Genomic DNA, 18,468 nt, shown 5'->3' with positions numbered 1-18,468 from the left:
ATATTAAATGGGAAATTGTGTTAATCTATTTACTTTCTGCCGTTCTCTTTCTATTCTGTCTCCCTCCCATACACACACACGCGCGCACACACACACACACACACACACACACACACACACACACACACACACACACACACACACACACACACACACACACACACACAAGTATACATATATATATATATATATAGTCCCTTTTAATCTCGATATCTCCGATCTCTCGCATGCCTTCCTTCACGCTCTCTCGCACTCCCGTTCCACTCCCGCTCCTCTTCACCCCTGCCGTATAAAATTGTAATTTAATATGTAAATACTTAGTGTCACATGATATTCCCTTTGCGACCCGGCCACAGTTTTTATCTTGTTGATTATAGATATAGAAATCGTTATTGATTACTAAATGGGAGCGAAAGGCTTTAATTGGGACTGATAAATTGTAATAATGGCAACTATATACATTGAAGCATTTACGTACATACATACATGCATACATGCATACATACATGTATACATACATAATACATACATACATATATACATACATACATATATGCATACATATATACATGCATACATACATACATACATACATACATACATACATGCATACATACATACATACATGTATACATACATAATACATACATACATATATACATACATACATACATGCATACATACATACATACATACATACATACATATATACATACATATATACATGCATACATACATACATACATACATACATGCATACATACATACATACATACATACACACACACATACATACATACATACATACATACATACATACACACACACATACATACATACATACATACATACATGCATACATATATACATGCATACATACATACATGCATACATACATACATACATACACACATACATACATACATACATCCCTACATACATACATACATACATACATGCATACATACATACATGCATACATACACACATACATACATACATACATGCATGCATGCATACATACATACATACATACACACACACATACATACATACATCCCTACATACATACATACATGCATACATACATACATACATACATGCATACATCCATCCATTCATACATACATACATACATGCATACATACATACATACATAATGTTTACACACTACTGTTTACATACCCATTGCAGTTATACAGCTTATGTATACATTTCTGTATTACACATACACGCGCGCGCGCACACACATGCACACACACACACACACACACACACATACATACACACACACACAGAGGGGCTGTATATTTGAACTGAGTAAATAAACAGTGTGTAGATAGTGACTAGATACATAGATACAATGCCGACATGAATGATAGACTGGGTGTTTGCTGATACGAAATGGATACATATACAGTGAACGTGAATATTCACTGAAGGCATGTGTCTTTGTGGCTTGTGTACTCGGCCCACGATTGCAAAGTCGTGAGTTCGATTCTCAACCGTGGTTTCGGCGTAGAAGAGGACAAAGATTTTTGTATTCCAAAATTGTATAAAAATCCCTTATAAGAGTTGATTTATTGCAGGTTGCAGAAAGATGCCAATAAACATCTCTCTATATTGTTTAATAAAGTATTACAGTTTTTTTTTTGGTCGTATTTTATGAAGTATTGAAAAGGAATTTTCTGAAATTTGGATGTTAGCTTATTTTGAAATATTAGGTCTAGTAATGGTTTTCTAGCAAGCTGCAGAAGATACTTTGAACCATTCGTTTGTATGATTTCTCTACGCTGTATCTCTATAACTGAAAAGAGTACAAGAAGGGATATTTAAAGTTAGTGATATAGAGTTTAGTGACGGTTATTAATATATTTCTATCAAAATTGGGAAATTTCTTTTTATGCAAGTGTAGTTATAATGCTTTTATTTGTTAAGGTGAGAAGAGATTGAAGTAGCTGATTAGGTTTGTCTGATAATCGTTCTGTTTGTTCGTACGTTACTTAGTCCGTCCGTAACGTTTTCACGTGATTAGTTGAAGGGAAAGTCGAAGAGCGAGAGAAAAAGCGGGAGAAAGGAAAGGAGAGAGAAAATGACGGAGAGTGAAAAAGAGGGAGAGAAAAGAAGAGGGAGAGGGAAACATCCATGACGTGAGGTAGAGGGAACGTGATTGTACGCTTTCACGTGATTAGTTGAAGGGAAAGGGAGAGTAAGAGGGAGAAAGAAAGAGGAGACAGAAAAAGAGGATAAGGCGAAGAGTGAGACAAAAAGAGGAGAAAAGAGGGAGAGAGAGAAAAAGACGGAGAGAGAAACGTCCATGACGTGAGGTAGGGAGGACGTAATATTTATTACGTGGTTAAAAAAATTAGCTGAAGGTGGTGATGTAGAGGAGGAGAGTTATGTAGAGGAGGAGAATATAAATTTAGCTGAGGGGTGATGTTCTGATGGTGAGGTTAAAGAAAGGCACAAAGAGAGAGAGAGAGAGAGAGAGAGAGAGAGGGAGGGAGGGAGAGAGAGAGAGGGAGAGGGAGAGAGAGGGAGAGAATGATGATGATGATGGTGGTGGTGAAAATGGTGGTGGAAGTGGTGGTAGTGGTGGTGGTGATGGAGATGGTGGTGAATTGAATGGTGTACACAAATTGAAATGTGTATTGGCTCTGACCCATATCTTAGCCTATATGTTACCAATGATGTGGTTTTCAGAGCATGCCATGTTGCATTAAATTTTTACCCCCGTAAAAGTGTGACTCCTATATTTTACATCTAAAATAATTGTTTTTATTAGAATTGTTTTTTGTCTTCTAGGTATGAAATTGTGACCATGTGAATTTTAAAAAGTATTTTTTTTTTGTTAATAGGAAAATTGAAAAATAAAAGCCAATATTTATCCTATGAGTGCTGTGTATTAAGTCTATAAAATTGCACGTTAAGAATATTAAGTGTATTAAAGTGAATTAAATAAGTGAATTAAGTGAATTAAATAAGCATCGTATTCGAATTTCCTTCACTTTTCAATAAGTAGCAGATGAATGACTATCTTTTGATACAGACGCAACCCAGGCTACAACCTTCAGGTATTTTGGATAACATTTTCAGAAATAACCCAATAACTTTACCATTAATTCCGTGAAATAGTCACGGGTCCCGCTAGTTATTAATAACGCATTTATTGCTTTAGTTGAGAGAATATTTAAACGAATTGAAGACATGCCGACTGGTGTTAATTGTAATCTTTTATTAGCAGATATACATTTTTACATGTGAAGGTGCATTGCTCATTGGTTTGAGCGTGAGGCTCACAATCTTGAGGTAGTGAGTTCGAATCCCGGACCGGGCTGCCTGTTGTGTCCTTGCTCAGACGCTTTATTTCACGTTACTCCAGTTCACTCAGCTGTAGAAATGAATTGCGATGTCACTGGTGCCAAGCTATATCGGTCTTTGCTTTTCCCTTGGATAACACTGGTGGCGTGAGAGGGGGGGGGCTGGTATGCATGGGAAACTGCTGGTCTTCCATAAACAAGCTTGTCCAGACTTGTGCCATGATGGATAACTTTCTAGGTGCAATCCCATAGTCATTCTGAAAGGGGTCTTTACCCTTTATAATTATTTTCACATGAATTTAGTTTTCTGAATGAGTAAACAAAAAAACAAAAAACAAAAAAAAAGATGAAAAAGATAGCTTTAGTAAAACAAGTGACTGGTTTTGCTCATTTTTATTTCTGACTACAACTACCGTAAATGTTTGCTCGGAAAAAATATCCAGATCTCGAATCGAATATAAATAGTGACTTGGAAATGAAGTTAACTATTTATATATTCAGCAGTTTTGTTGGGGGTAAAAGAGTGTGTCTAGTATTAATAATAAAGTACATAACTGTAACCTTTGTATTGCATCCTTGCTTTGAGCTCTAAGTAGAATCCCGCTGAGAGAGGAAAATAAAGAGCTTTTTAATCAAAATATTTGATTCAGTTGGATCATGGGGCTGGTGTACTTTTGCAAAGAATTATAAAGTTAATGCTTCCTATGGAGAAAGAAGGTCACGTTAGGAAAATGTTAGTTAAATGCGTTGACTGCTGCCGGAGGTGACACAATGAAATTATTATGAAAAATTCGAGTAATTTCTTACTCACGACTTTGAATAGATCTACCAAGAGATTAGCTTTAAATAGTGTTGACTTTAATGTAATTGTTTTACAGTTCGTGAATAGGTTATGATATTTTATTGTGTTTCATTTATTTATTAAACGAAGGAAATGTGTGTTCATTAGATTTATCATAGGTGCAGGTGTGACTGTGTGGTAAGAAGCTTGTTTCTCAACCACATGGTTCCGGGTTCAGTCCCACTGTGCGGCACCTTGGCAAGTGTCTTCTGCTATAGCCACGCGCCAACCAAAGCCTTGTGAGTGGATTTGGTAGACGGGAACTGAAAGAAGCCTGTCGTGTGTGTATATATATATATATATATATATATATATATATATATATATATATATATATATATATATATATATATATATATATATATATATATATATATATATATATATATATGTGTGTGTGTAAATATATAAAAACAAAAAGATAAAGAGAGCAAAGGTAAGGTTGAAGAATTTTATGGATAGAGTCTTACAGCTGTTTCTGGGAAGATCCAGTGCTTCCCTTCATCGGAGACAAAAAATGTAATCTATTATTATATCCATAGGCGGATATTTTTAGTATGAAGTGGTAAAGAGTGTGATGTGCTGAAAAAAGAGAGAACAGTACTTGAAGTGTAGTTTCATTCCAGTGGTAAATATCCGTGTAGAAATTCGTGCAAAGTAATCCTTGTGTGAATAATCCGGATTACTTTGCACGAATTTCTACACGGATATTTACCACTAGAATGACACTACACTTCAAGTACTGTTCTCTCTTTTTTCAGCACATCACACTCTTTACCACTTCATACTAAAAATATCCGCCCATGGATATAATAATAGATTACTTTATTTTTTCTGTCTCCGATGAAGGGAAGTACTGGATCTTCCCAGAAACAGCTGTAAGACTCTATCCATAAAATTCTTCAACCTTACCTTTGCTCTCTTTATCCTTTTGTTTTTATATATTTACATATACACACGCTAATACACGACTTATAATACCCAATCCTGTTCATATAACGACTGGGGCAAACTAATCGGTATACAGCACTTACTCGGTATTACCTGTATCCTCCTGGGTTTGGTTAAATCCAATACCCCTCCTCAACCTATATATATATATATATGTTTCTGTGCCTGTGTTTGTCCCCCCATGATCGCTTAGGTGTTTCGCTCATAAGCCCACAGTTCGCCCGGTCTGAGATTCGAACCCGCGATCCCTCGACCGCGAATCTACTGCTCTAACCACTAGGCCATGTGCCCTTACTATAAAAAGAAGTTAGTGATTACAATTTTAATAAGTCGTCCAACAGATGGTAGCAGTCGGCACGCTGTGACATAGCGAACTGACATTGTGATAGTGAACTTCATTTTAAGTATGCTCAGGATATACAGACCAACAGAATCGTATACGTTCGTGGTATAGATTACATTGGCTCCAATTGTTGATTGGTATTAATTTATCGACCCGGAAGAAATGAAAGGAAGGAGAAAAAGACGCATAATATAACCGAAAGCATTGTGTTATCTTTGTATGGCGTCTGTGACTCCACTGCCCAAATAATAATTAACAGCAATTAATAATAGAGATAGAGATAATAATAACAATGGCTTTATATACCATCATATATTTATTAAATAATAATAATAATAATAATAATAATAATAATAATAATAATAATAATAATAATAATATTTTTTACTGATTTAGGCACAACGTCAAGGACTTTTTGGGAGGAGGTGGCTAATGGACACCATCGACCCCAATACTTGGATGGTAGTTTATTTTATTGACTCCGGCCGGAAAAAAAAAAGTCGACTTCGGATGGGATTTTAAATAGAATGTAAAGAGCGGGAATAAATACAAATAAGCATTTTGTCCGACGATGACATTAATGATAATAATAATAATAATAATAATGATGATGATAATGATAATGATAATAAGCTGAAAAGGATGGATAGCAGGGTACAGTGGGCTGCAGGTAGCAAGGATGCTACGCGTTCAAGACTCCAGGTGTTCCAACAAAACCTGTGATAAAAGGAAATAATAATAATAACAATAATCTGCTGGGAACAGCTAGGATTTTGAGATTAGTACTTGGATGTTGAATATCTTCCACGATAATTAACAACCAAGTATCAAAGCTTATAATGTGCAGAAAGAGACCCTTTGAGACCTCTGACAGAAGGCTGCTGTCCGCTCCCACAGAATCAACCCGAGTAAACAAGACCGAGCGCTCTGAGAAGTAAAACAACAACAACAACAATAATAATGATAATAATAAGAGCTCTTAGAGAGCGCAAACCTCTACTAAGGCAACACAAACGCCATCTCAACGATTAACCAGAGACGATTTTTAAAATGAGAATATCTGAAATAAACTCGACTGCTCTCACAGACGAGAATACTAAAAATGAATCCGACTGCTCTCAAAGGTTAAGTAAGAAAAAAAAAAAAAACAGGAAAAATAATCCAGAATCCTTGTCCGGATTCCCAAAATCTAATCAGTTCGTGCCAGTCACGAGGTCAAACATCCCTGAAAGTTTCATCCAAATCCATCCAGAGGTTCTTGAGATATCTTGTCCTCGGACAAACAAACAAACAAACACGACCGAAAACAATACCTCCGCCATAGCGAAGGCGGAGGTAATAATCTTTTCTACTGAAGGCCTTTCGTCTGTCTTTATGTTCTGAGTTCAAATTCCACCGAGGTCAACTTTGCCTTTCATCCTTTCGGGGTCGATAAATTAAGTACCAGTTGCGTATTGGGGTCGATCTAATCGATCCTCCCCCCAAAATTTCGGCCCTTGCGCCTAGAGTAGAAAAGAATTGGTCTGTATTCATTGAAACTGAAGTTAGAAAGAAGCAACAAATTTGGAAAGGACCTGGCTGAAGAATTTTACACAGCTGCATGAAAGAACTGCTGCCCAACTTGATGAATGTCTGCAACAAGGACATACCCCTACCTTGATGTCAAATAGACGAACGTTGTTACGTCTAAACGACCCCTTGAAAATATCAAATTTTCGACCTATAACATGGTTAGCACTTATGTGGAAGCTTATGAGCAGCATCTTGGCGGAAAAGTTAGATAATCATCTGGAAAATAACAATTTACTTCCAGTAGAACAGAAAAGATGCAGAAAACAAAGTAGGGTAACTGAAGGCCAGTTATTAGCTAATAAAATAATAGTCAGAAATTGTAGACGCAGATTGACGGCAATGAATGTAGCATGATTGGATTATAGAAAAGCATATGGTATGAAACCGCACTGTTAGATTAGAAAAACAATGTGCATGTTTGGAGTGGCAGAGAATATGGAGAAAATGGTTATTGAAATACTAAATTGATTGGAGGAAAACAAAGACTTGGGAAAGTGAACATCAGACGTAGTATTTTTCAGGGTGATAGCTTATCTACTTGTATAGGACATGCCACCACTCAGTTTGATATTACGAGAAGCCAAAATAGCTTATGATTTGGGGAAAGAGTATAGTCAGATAAATCATCACCTTTTTATAGATGATATAAGGCTTTATGCGAAAAATGAGAACTAACTTAAAGTCTTGTACATACTATTCACATCTTCTCAAATGTTGTAGGTATGGCATTTAGAATTGAAAAGTGCGCTATATTGATAATGAAACTAAGATTTGAAGGAAGCTATAGAATTGAAATACCAAATGGGCAAACAATGAAGGCAATTGAGAAAGGACAGCGGTATAAGTATTTGGGGATACTGGAGGTAGATGAAATAAAACATGAAGGGATAAAGTAAATTAATTATAAGTATGGAGCATACAAGGAAAATGAAAAAATATTATTGTTAAAGTTGAATAAAAAAAATGTTATTGAAGCAATAAATGCAAGCGCAGTACTGGTAGCATATGTAGAGTTAGAATTGTAGATTGGACAAAAAGCGACATACAGAAACTTGACAGAAAAACTAGAAAGCTATTGACTATGCTGACATCCAGAAGCTGATATTAGCAGGTTATACATGAAGAGAGACCGGGGTAGAAGAGTGTGTAGAGATGGAAAGAAAAAGCCTACTAGAATATTTACAGAACATCACAGAAATTACTAAAGGCAGTGAATAAAGAACAGGCGATCAAGTGTGGAACAGGAGAAAACAATAAGAATGAAACTCAAAGAGAGCATGTTAAACAGATTGAAGGGAAGCTTTTGCGCGCTCAGTTTTGGAAAGCCAGTGAGGATGTAAGTGGAATAAAAACGTGGGCTTGGTTAAAAAAACGGGCAATTGAAAAAAAGTAGCTCAAGATCAAGTGTTAAAAACAAACAACTTGAGAAAATATGCGTACGGGGAGATTTCAGCAAAATGTAGAGGTTGATGAAGTAACGGCATACGTTGTAGTAGAATGTTCCAATCTGATTCAAGGAGAATATAAGAAATAAAGGCATCATCAAGTTGTGAAAGTTTTGCACTAGAAGCTTTGTCAGTGGTGCTTTGAAGCTGGAAGTAATAGTCTAATTATCGTGTTAAAACAATGCTTGAGTCGGAGAAATGCACGATTTATGGGATTTTCCTATTTAAACAGGTTAGAAGATAAAGAATAATAAATCAGACATAAAAATACTTGACAAGGAAAAGCAAAGTTGCTTACTGATTGATCCATCATGTCTGTTTGATTCCAGGATTGTGAAGAAAGAAGACGAAAAATTAAAAAAATACAATCCCTTAAAGTTTGGAATATGAAGACTGTAAAGGTTGTGCCTATAATGATTGGTGATTAGGAACTGTGAGTGATGATAGAGATAAAATGCTTGAAGAACATTGGAATAGAGTGTCCTGTAGAACTTCTATAGAAAGTTTGCCTTTTATAGACAGAAAAGATTATCAGAAGGGTTTTGAGCACTTGAAATATTGAAAAGCTTGTGGATATTCTATGGTTACAGATAGTAATACGCTACCCGCATAAAGTCTACAAGGAATAAGACCAAATCTGAGTCAAGTAAGATAATAATAATAAAACAAAAAAACATACAGATGAATACATAACCAAAACATCAGGATTTACGAATATATATAACATACACAAAACGTAACTGCTAGGCACCGTACACATCCGACGTAAAGCACTTTTAATACAGTAAAGATAACAACACTAAAACAAACCACAGGTGCACATATCCAAGGCAAGTAGTAAAAATAAAACTACTGAATAATGATGATGATGATGATGATGATGATGATGATGATGATAATGATAATAATAATAATAATAATAATAATAATAATTCATGTAGGTAATGTTTATTTGAAGAAAAAGAAAAGAGGTGGTCAAATTTTTCAAGTCCAAGAATAATACCAGCCAGGTTTTATATTAAAACTCGATCGGTCTGTTTTGGTATTTCAAGAGGAATAGGTGGTTAAACTTTATAAACAAGAAATACGAGCGGTTAAGTCAGTTTTGACATATGTAAGAAATTCGAACGGCCAGTATTGCATCTGGCAGATATCCAAGTGGTTAATTTTTGTGCCAATATTACGCGCTTCAAATACACGATAAGTTTGACTGATGACTGTTGAAAACATAAGTGGTCAAGTGGTCACTATTGTTTATTGTTTAATTTTGCCGCTTTTTTCTGCGCTTCAAAGACTCGAGGTTTGTCATTTTGTAATCCAGACAGCCATGTGGAGATAATTTTGGACGAAAGACATGTCATCCGTTTTTGCACGACCAGTTGGTTTCTGGATGCTTTTTGCGAAGTCCATTCTGCTGCAAGAACTTGTACCTATATGAACATAACCTATGAACGGTGGATTTCTTTCTCGTTTTTTTTTTTTTTGCGCCAGTCTGCAAAAGTTCAAGGGTTCTACCATTCTTCTATCCAGTAAATTAAGAGAAAAGTGGATTAGCTTTTCATTCTCAAGAGATATCTGAGTAGTCAAAGTGTATACTCTAGAGCAGTAGTTTCTAATGGAAGGTGCCAAATACAGTAGTTGAGGGTTCTGTAAGGTTTTAAGTGTAAATAAACGCAGATGACATATTCACCCAACTTGTCACGTACCCTTAAACATAAATAAAATTATGTGGTCATAGAAACATTGGATTCAAAAGTACACAAAATGTTGATATTTCCCTAATCAAAGTATACACATGATCACAATTGTCTATTTTAGAACCCTAAAGGATCAAAGTTTCGCACTTCAGAGACGATCTTTTTCTTTGCTCAAAATGTTGGATGGTATTTTTTTAATTCACTGATACAAGAGGATTACAAAAATCTTTGATACTCTTGAAATATAAGCGATTAGTTTTCTGTACTCTTGGCATGCAAACACGTCAGTTTTTTAAAACCTAGTGTCGTTTGTTTTGTTCACCGATGATACAAATGATCACATTTGTTTTTCAATAAATCTGTTAATTAATCAAGTAAAAAGTTAAAATTGGTCATTCTTATGAAATTCCAATTGTGATTGTATCTTTTTAAAGATAATAACAAATACTCATTTGGTTAGAAGTGAGTAGATAATGGAATAATTCTACAGTAGATAATGGAATAATTCCGAACAAGGACAACGGCTAAAAAAAAAAAAAAAAGACATTAAAAAAACAATTTTAGAAATAAGTGGTGCTTTTTGAATAAAAAATGAATGTATAAATTATTCAGCGTTTAGGAAATCAATTAAAACAGTTTTGACAATTTGTTCAAAATTTGGGTCAAGATTTCAGTAACGAAACGAAATTTTGAAACATATAAATAATAATTTTTGAATTATTGTTAATCCAATATTGTTGTTTAGTGAGCGGATCTATGGTCAAAATATTCATCTTCTCGTCCTTTTTTACATTTGTGATCATCCCATTGTTTACGCAGACGTAGTCCAAACAGAATTCCATTATCGAATTTAACTTTTCGTAGAAGATGAGGTGTGATGGTTAAGAAAATTTGCCTGCTGTTTCTTTATAAAGCGACCATGTCTCTGCAAGTCTTTATAAATAACCACTTTAGAGGAATACCATTGGTCATTTTGCGTCGTCCAACATTACAGTCTTTTCTTAGAGTCACTTTAAATTGTTTAATCTAGATCAGCGCTGATCAGGTACACAAATGGTTACTGACCATCGTGCGATTTTTGTATATCTATCACTACATTTTGCAATATGTCATTCTTTATTTTGTACTTGGAAAGGTATCGCTTGAAGGAGATTTTTGCCATTATTTCTAGGAATTCTAGGGTTTATATAGAAGCCCCTCATTAGCTCGTTTCAATCAAATAATAGATTGATGTCACATTTTGTTTCTTTTTAAAAATGTATAAAAAATAAATTTTAATAAATAATGGAATGATTTCACTTATTTTGTAAACTGGTGAGTTTTAAAAGAATATAATTTGGTAACTTTATTTATTTTGCATTCATAGCTAATCAATGTTTGAAATATACGTAATTCTTTTTACAAAACTAGTCAGTTATTTTCAAAACTGTACCGATGTGTATGTAGATTGCTGGTTTAATAAGCAATCTTATAAATGTGGTCAGTTATGTTAACAATCAAGGTATTCAGATGGTCGGTTTAAAAAATTCATTTATAGAAGTGTTCACCCAGTTTTAGCAATTGTGTTATACAAGTAATTATTTCATTAAGCAATCCATTTTTACTATTAGTCACAGTTACTTTAATGACTCAGATAACTAGTTTCAACAAACAACCCCTTTGTAAAAGTGGTTGGCTATTGTAACAACACAGAAATAAAAATAAAATGATTATTTAAATAAAAGCGATCCATTTAAGGAGGTGATCACTTGTGTTAACAATCTTCAAATATACAAATTCAGTTTTAATGAATGACCTATTCATAAATTCATGTATACAGATGTTTATTTTTAATTAGAAAAAGAAAAGGAAAACTATCTGTAGTTCAGCTAACAATCCACATATAAAGGTGGCCATCTTCACTAGGCCCTTCATTTATAGAAGCCGTCGCATATTTAAGCAATCCAGATATACAAATTGTGATTTTAGTAAACAATTCATAGATAAAAAAATATTCTGTTTCTTTAACAATCCAAATATACAGGTTGTCCATTTTAATAAAGAATCTATTTATAGAACAATAAATTATTTTAACAATTCAGGATATAGAGGGGAGTAGTTTACTAGAGGATTTAAACGAGATTGTTAAAATAATTATTTACGATTGCTTATTTATACTGGCCGTCAGTGTATGCAAATTAAAGTATTTGGCATAGTCTATTAATGAGATAAGGGCTGATGTAATGAATGAAGTACACACAAATCTTAATTGAAATATGCTTATCAGAGAAAAAATACAAAAACCTGGTGATGTTAGTGATTTTCAAAGAGGGGAGGGGGCAATAAAAATGACTTTGTTAATAAGAAATTTTCCACATGCACGTAAATTTGAAATTAATCAATTCTCCACCTAAAACACGAATTCCAGTTGACCTATAGCAAACGCTCTACCCAGGGCCGCCTTAGAAACATTATAGCACCCCACCCCCCGAGAACAGCAATGCACTAGGCCCTATTGTATTTATTGATAGCAAACCACAGCATACCATGATCATAATTAGGGCCGTGAGGCCTGCGAGGCACCCGGGTAACTGCCCAGTGTGCCCACATCTTAAGACGGCACTGTTTCTACCCAAACTGGAAACGTCAACATATGCTTCGCTGATTAGAATTTTCAGTATATTTTCAAAACTTTATGGAAACATACAATTGTAATGTTTTTATTTGTCGTATTTCTTTTGGCCTAGTAACATTTCATTTTAGTGTGTCTAATTTGAGACTACTCAGATGTGGCCATTTAGCCCTTCCAATTTAGTTTTCTTATGATGCAAAGACAGTTTATAAAAGCAAAGACAGTTTTCAATTGCCTTTTCAAAATTTCACTTTGTCAATTTTCCTTCCTCAAGAAATTTCAGGAGATGGAACGTTAACATAAGTTGTTTCACGCTAGCATTCACACAATAGTGAATGCACACATCAAGAAAGTGTTCCCATATAAGTGTATATAAATATTCACAAGCATGCTCATAGTAAGACACAAATTCACCAGAATTATCTTTGCTTTGGAGCTCACAGAAATATTTCTATAGGTTTGTTGCGGTCCAGTTAACTTTCTTCAGCACTGAACAAAATAATATAAGGAAATAACCAGTTTCTTATTCTTTTAAAAACATTTTTTCTTCATTATTATTCATTAAATTATACATTTCGTATTTGATGACTGTCGGAAGACATGCATTAATTAGTTAAATAAGAAGTTTTGCGTATTTCGTTTAATACATAACCCAATAGTCAATTTAATAATTTCACCGTATTAACAATCGAGATAAAAAGAGCAGTTTAAAGAAACCTGTGTACGACAGTAGTGAAGGTGCGTGGCTTGGTGGTCAGGGTATTCGGCTTACAGTCGTAAACTCACGAGTTCAGTTCCCGGCGGCACGTTGGATCCTTAAGCAAGACACTTTATTTCACGTTGCTCCAGTTCACTGTCAAAAATGAGAGTAGTACCTGTATTTCAAAGGACCAGACTTGTCACATTCTGTCTAATACTGAATATCCCTGAGAACTACGCTAAGGGTGCATCTGTCTATGGAGTATTCAGCCACTTGCATGTTAATTTCCCTCGTCGTCGTAAGCAATTTCGTGCCAGTCATAAGCGTAACAATTTACATTCCGTTTTGTTATTCTAATGAACAATAAAATTTTAAAAAATTAACTATCTCGGGAAACAGACTAGTTTTAATAAACAATCTTATTTACCTGTTTCATTATCATAACCATCTTCCAGTGGCTGGCTTTAACCAATTTTTGTTGTCTTTTTAGCCTTAAGCCATCTATTCATTAGCAAATAGAGCATTGGACAAATGCGTACCAACTTTGCTGTTTTTTGTTTTTCTTTCTAGCAATGACTATACTACGCGATGTTCTCTTTCGTTTTTTTATGAAGGTCGAATGGAATGTGAAAGAATTCGGCTGCTATTTCGACGGATAAGTAATTCACTTATTCAAGAGATTAACTTTAGTAAGTGATTCTGAGATATATCGTCACACAACTCATTCAGTTGTTAAAAACCTATCGCCTTCAAAACTTAGGTATAATGACTGTTACTTTATTTTATCTAACCGAAAAGACGAGAAGCAAAGTTGGCCTCGGCACGATTTGAGTATGGAACGGAAATAGAACTAACCAAATACTGCAGGGCATTTTGTTCGATTCTCTAACGATTTTCCAAGTCAATGGCCTTAGTAATTGCTTCTAATTAATTTAGGTGTAAGGCCAACAATAGTGAGAGGATTACATCAGTCTCAGCACTTTATCGACTCTGAGGAGGGGAATATAAGGCAAGTTTGACCTCGGCAGGATTTGAACTCAGAGGGGGAAAGAGACCTAACTAGATACTGCAAGGAATTTTCGCAACGCTCTAACGATTCTGCCAATGTGACTTCTCTAAATAGTAGTAGTAGTAGTAGTAGTAGTAGTAGTAGTAGTAGTAGTAGTAGTAGTAATAATAATAATAATAATAATAATAATAATAATAATAATAATAATAATAATTACTACCTAGATCAGATACCAGGAAACCCCAAAATGGCTGAAGTTCAAAAGATAGTGCTCATGGGAACTGCCCATATCCTACGTAAAATACTGTCTATGTGATCTCAAATTTTAAAGCAAACACATAATTTTCTTATGGTTTCTTAAACATTCACTTGAACAAAACTGTACAAATCCAAATATATGGTACCCTAGGCATAACACCTACATGAAATTCTAACTTGTTGTCTCTTGAGGTCTCTGGGTGAGACTTGGATCCAACTTGTACAAATGCAAAACAAAAGTCAAACATAAAATAATAATAATAATAATAATAATAATAATAATAATAATAATAATAATAATAATAATAATACAGCATGGATATGTGACAGCGAGCTGCCGGGAAGATAGATCAAATCTGAAATCATAGCGAAGCAGGAATTAAGAATCCGCAAAAACAATGAAAGAAGACTATGTTTTAATATAAGCCATCTTAGGAAACCGAAAGAATTTTCGTATATGGAGTAAATATACATATATTTCGGCATGATAGATCGCTAGCCACTACACATTCTTTATTTTTTCTCTTTATTTTCTCTCCTTGTTTCTTTCTGTGTTCCTTTCTGTGGAAGAGCGTAGGCTCGAAACGTTAAAGACTTGTTCACTTCCCGAGCGTTAAACTAATACATCTGTTTGTTGTCTACACCATCTGTCTTCGTCTTCTGTTTTTCTGTAAATTTCAACTATACACACACACACACACACACACACACACATATAATAGCTTCCCTCAGATGCGTCGCCTCAGCAAAACGTGCGTGAAAATGCAAAACATATGGACTGCAATACCTTTATACAAAAACTTCAAACCTGTCAGTAAAATTTTAATCACATATATATCTATATTTATACAAATCCTCTCTTTCTCCCTCCCTCTCTCTCTCTCTCCCTCCCTCCCTCTCTCTCTCCCTCCCTCCTCTCTCTCCCTCCCTCCCTCCCTACCCCCTCTCTCTCTCTCTCTCTCTCTCTCTCTATATATATATATATATGCATGCACATTGCTGTTTCTTCTCGGTCTCTCGCTTATACATCAATAATAATTATAAATACGAAAGAAACATCAACGCATGTCCATGGGCGGTGTTCTGTCAAAAGGTGAACGGTCTAAAGACGAATCTATCTCTTAATGTCACTGCCCAAACAAATAACAACTCACCCCGCCCCCAAAAAAGAAAAGAATGATATACATGATCAACAGGTTAAAGTCAAACAATCGACAAGTAAATCTGTACTACTGAGCAGAACATTTGTTGTAGCCCATCTTTTACACCAAGATAAAAAACGTACATCTCAATCCATGAGTGCCACTGCCTGGTACTGCATATTATTATTATTATTATTATTATTATTATTATTATTATTATTATTATTATTATTATTAAGGCTGTGAGCTGGCAGAGTCGTTAGCACTCTAGGAAGTTTTTGAAGATTTAAAAAGGATGCACCTCCCTCTTCGTACATGTACTCAGTGAAGATAAGCTTTGGTGCAAATAGTAACGACTGTAGAACTGGAAGATTATTTAAAATACTTATTAAAGGACTTAACTGCGCGCACGCGCACACATGCACACCTCAGGAAAAGGAGGATGCCCCTGGTGGTTGTGTAGAAGTTCGCTTGACAATGTCAAACATAAAAAAATATAAAAATCTCTATGCAATGGCGCATATTTTGATTAAGATGAACGCTTTTCTCTCTAAAAACTGACTGATATACTGATTATTTTATCGAATCCGACTCTGGAAGAAGGACAGGTTAATTTTTAACCAATGTAATGATAGATATTGTATTCAATGACACAAAAATCATTATAATGATTTTAAATTTCATTTAATCAAAGATGTCTAAAGGACACAGGCACATAGTTGGTGGAAGTGAACTCCATCAGTGTTATATATCTTATCAACTCAACCTAGGAGAATGAATTTGGGGTGGTAGATGGGTAGATATTTGGCGTATTCAATGAAAATTGTTATAATAATTATAATAAATAAATACCTAATGGTTATAAACTTAGTTGGTCATTGACATCAGTAAATGTCCAGAGGCCCTTAATGTTCGTCTTGCTGCAGAACAATGACTGGCAAGGATTACACATAACTTGAATCAGTTTCTGGGCCTTGTACCGGAACACACTGTTGTGTTGGTAGTAGAGGATGGAAATAAAGAAATTGTTTGAGATCGTCAACCAAGTGACTCCGAAAAAGACTGGTTTTGGTATGTCCACGACAACGTATTGTCGTAAGAAGATACAGACTGTAGCAGGAATATAGGAGCAGAGAAAGATCCCGAGTGAAATGGAAATGGTTTTCGCTGCCGTCAGGTCGCGGTTGAGTCGGCGAGGCATCGATGGACACATTTGATTGGGGTTGCGCTTGATATGACGCACAAGTTGGCCGAGCGCCAAATGCGAACCGATATTAAGTAGGATGGCTGGTGTGGAAATATAGCCCAAACCTTGGTAGCTGAAGATGCACAGAAAACTGGTGTCAGAGTACAAACGGAACATCTCGGAACCTTGAAGCTTTATCGGGAGGGCGACGACGAAGGCACTGCCGACGGCTGTCAGACAAGCTACAATCCAACCGTAGAGTGGTCGAATCCGGTTAACGTAGGTAATAGATAACTTGATTTTGAAGTACTTTTCCAGGGCCATGAAGCCGATGCAGTAGAGAACGAAAGTGACAGACCACAGGAGCGAGGTGCAGGACACGGGACAGATGTTCTCGATCGTTTGATAGTCCGGGTTTTGCGAGAGAAATATGCCGACAGGTGTGACCAAAACGCCGACTAATAAATTAGACGAAGCTATACAGATCATGAATATGCCCTGTAATGACCTGTAACCGTTCGAGTAAACGATGACGGCCAGAGTGAAAAGAGATGACAACAAGATTAGAACCGTCACGGCAATCATTATTGTCATATGAATCCAATTCGGTTTGGTAAAGTTCTCCGGGTCGTCTGTGCTGTTAGCCCACATCGTGAGGCGTTTTGATGTTATATTTCACTTTTTTATATACATATATATTAATGTAAGCATGTGTGTATATATATATACATACATACGTATGTACGTATCTGTGTACGCCTGTTATGTGTGTATGCGTATATGATATTGTAATATGTAGATATATAAAAGTATATAAGATATATATATATATATATATATATATATATATATATATATATATATATATATAAATATATATGTATGTATGTTTGTATGTATGGATGGATGTGTGTATATATATATAAAACTTCAGATCACACGCAACGTTTACTTGTCTGCTCTTATACTCATATATTTATTTCCTCGTGAGTGTGGTGTATGAGTGTGTTTGTGTGTGTGTGTGTGTTTGTGTGAGCATGTGCGTGCGTGTGTGAGCGCGTGCGCATGTGGTGCGAATGTATATGCTCCTCGAATCACTTTGTGTATTATAGATCCCAACGTATCGATCCTCAACCTTTATTGCAATGGCGTGTTATGTGTGTTGACAGTATTAAGAAAAAACAAAAACTGCGTATGCTATGCGGGTGTGGGCTTTTGTTTTTGTTTTTTTGTTTTTTTTGGTGTGTAGGAAACAGAATTTATGACTGACAGCTTAGAAGTAGTTTCCAATATTGCGCACACTTGCAAAATGTCAATTGCTGTATCAATTAGTTCCTTATCGTTATCGCTCGGGATATATGCATAACACTCAATCCATTACACTCAAATTCAC

At 35.3% G+C, this 18,468-nt stretch overlaps 1 protein-coding gene across 5 annotated transcripts in view; it reads right to left on the bottom strand.

Moving 5' to 3' along the window:
* Positions 1-17,896, bottom strand: part of LOC106878039 (beta-4C adrenergic receptor) — a 37,338-nt gene extending 19,442 nt beyond the window's left edge. Inside the window, exons 1-3 of one of the 5 annotated variants that reach the window (XR_001410459.3) lie at positions 16,742-17,895; positions 13,498-13,633; positions 9,405-10,693 (exon numbers count right to left, since the gene is read on the bottom strand). Coding sequence is in view for 3 of the 5 variants with exons in the window: in XM_052977361.2 (XP_052833321.1) it covers positions 16,749-17,726 (978 nt within the window). In the remaining 2 variants the exon portion in view is untranslated. Of the gene's footprint in view, positions 1-9,404; positions 10,694-11,975; positions 13,634-16,741 lie in introns of those variants that run through there. The other 4 variants (XR_001410460.3, XM_014927128.3, XM_014927127.3 and 1 more) reach the window with 4 other exon arrangements.
* Between the last annotated feature and the right edge of the window lie 572 nt (positions 17,897-18,468).

This window comes from Octopus bimaculoides, chromosome 28, assembly GCF_046866305.1.
Source record: "Octopus bimaculoides isolate indiv1 chromosome 28, ASM4686630v1, whole genome shotgun sequence".
In the NCBI taxonomy this organism is placed as follows: Eukaryota; Metazoa; Mollusca; class Cephalopoda; order Octopoda; family Octopodidae; genus Octopus; species Octopus bimaculoides.
Note: the sequence above shows the minus strand (reverse complement) of the source record. Positions and strands in the feature narration are given on the sequence as shown.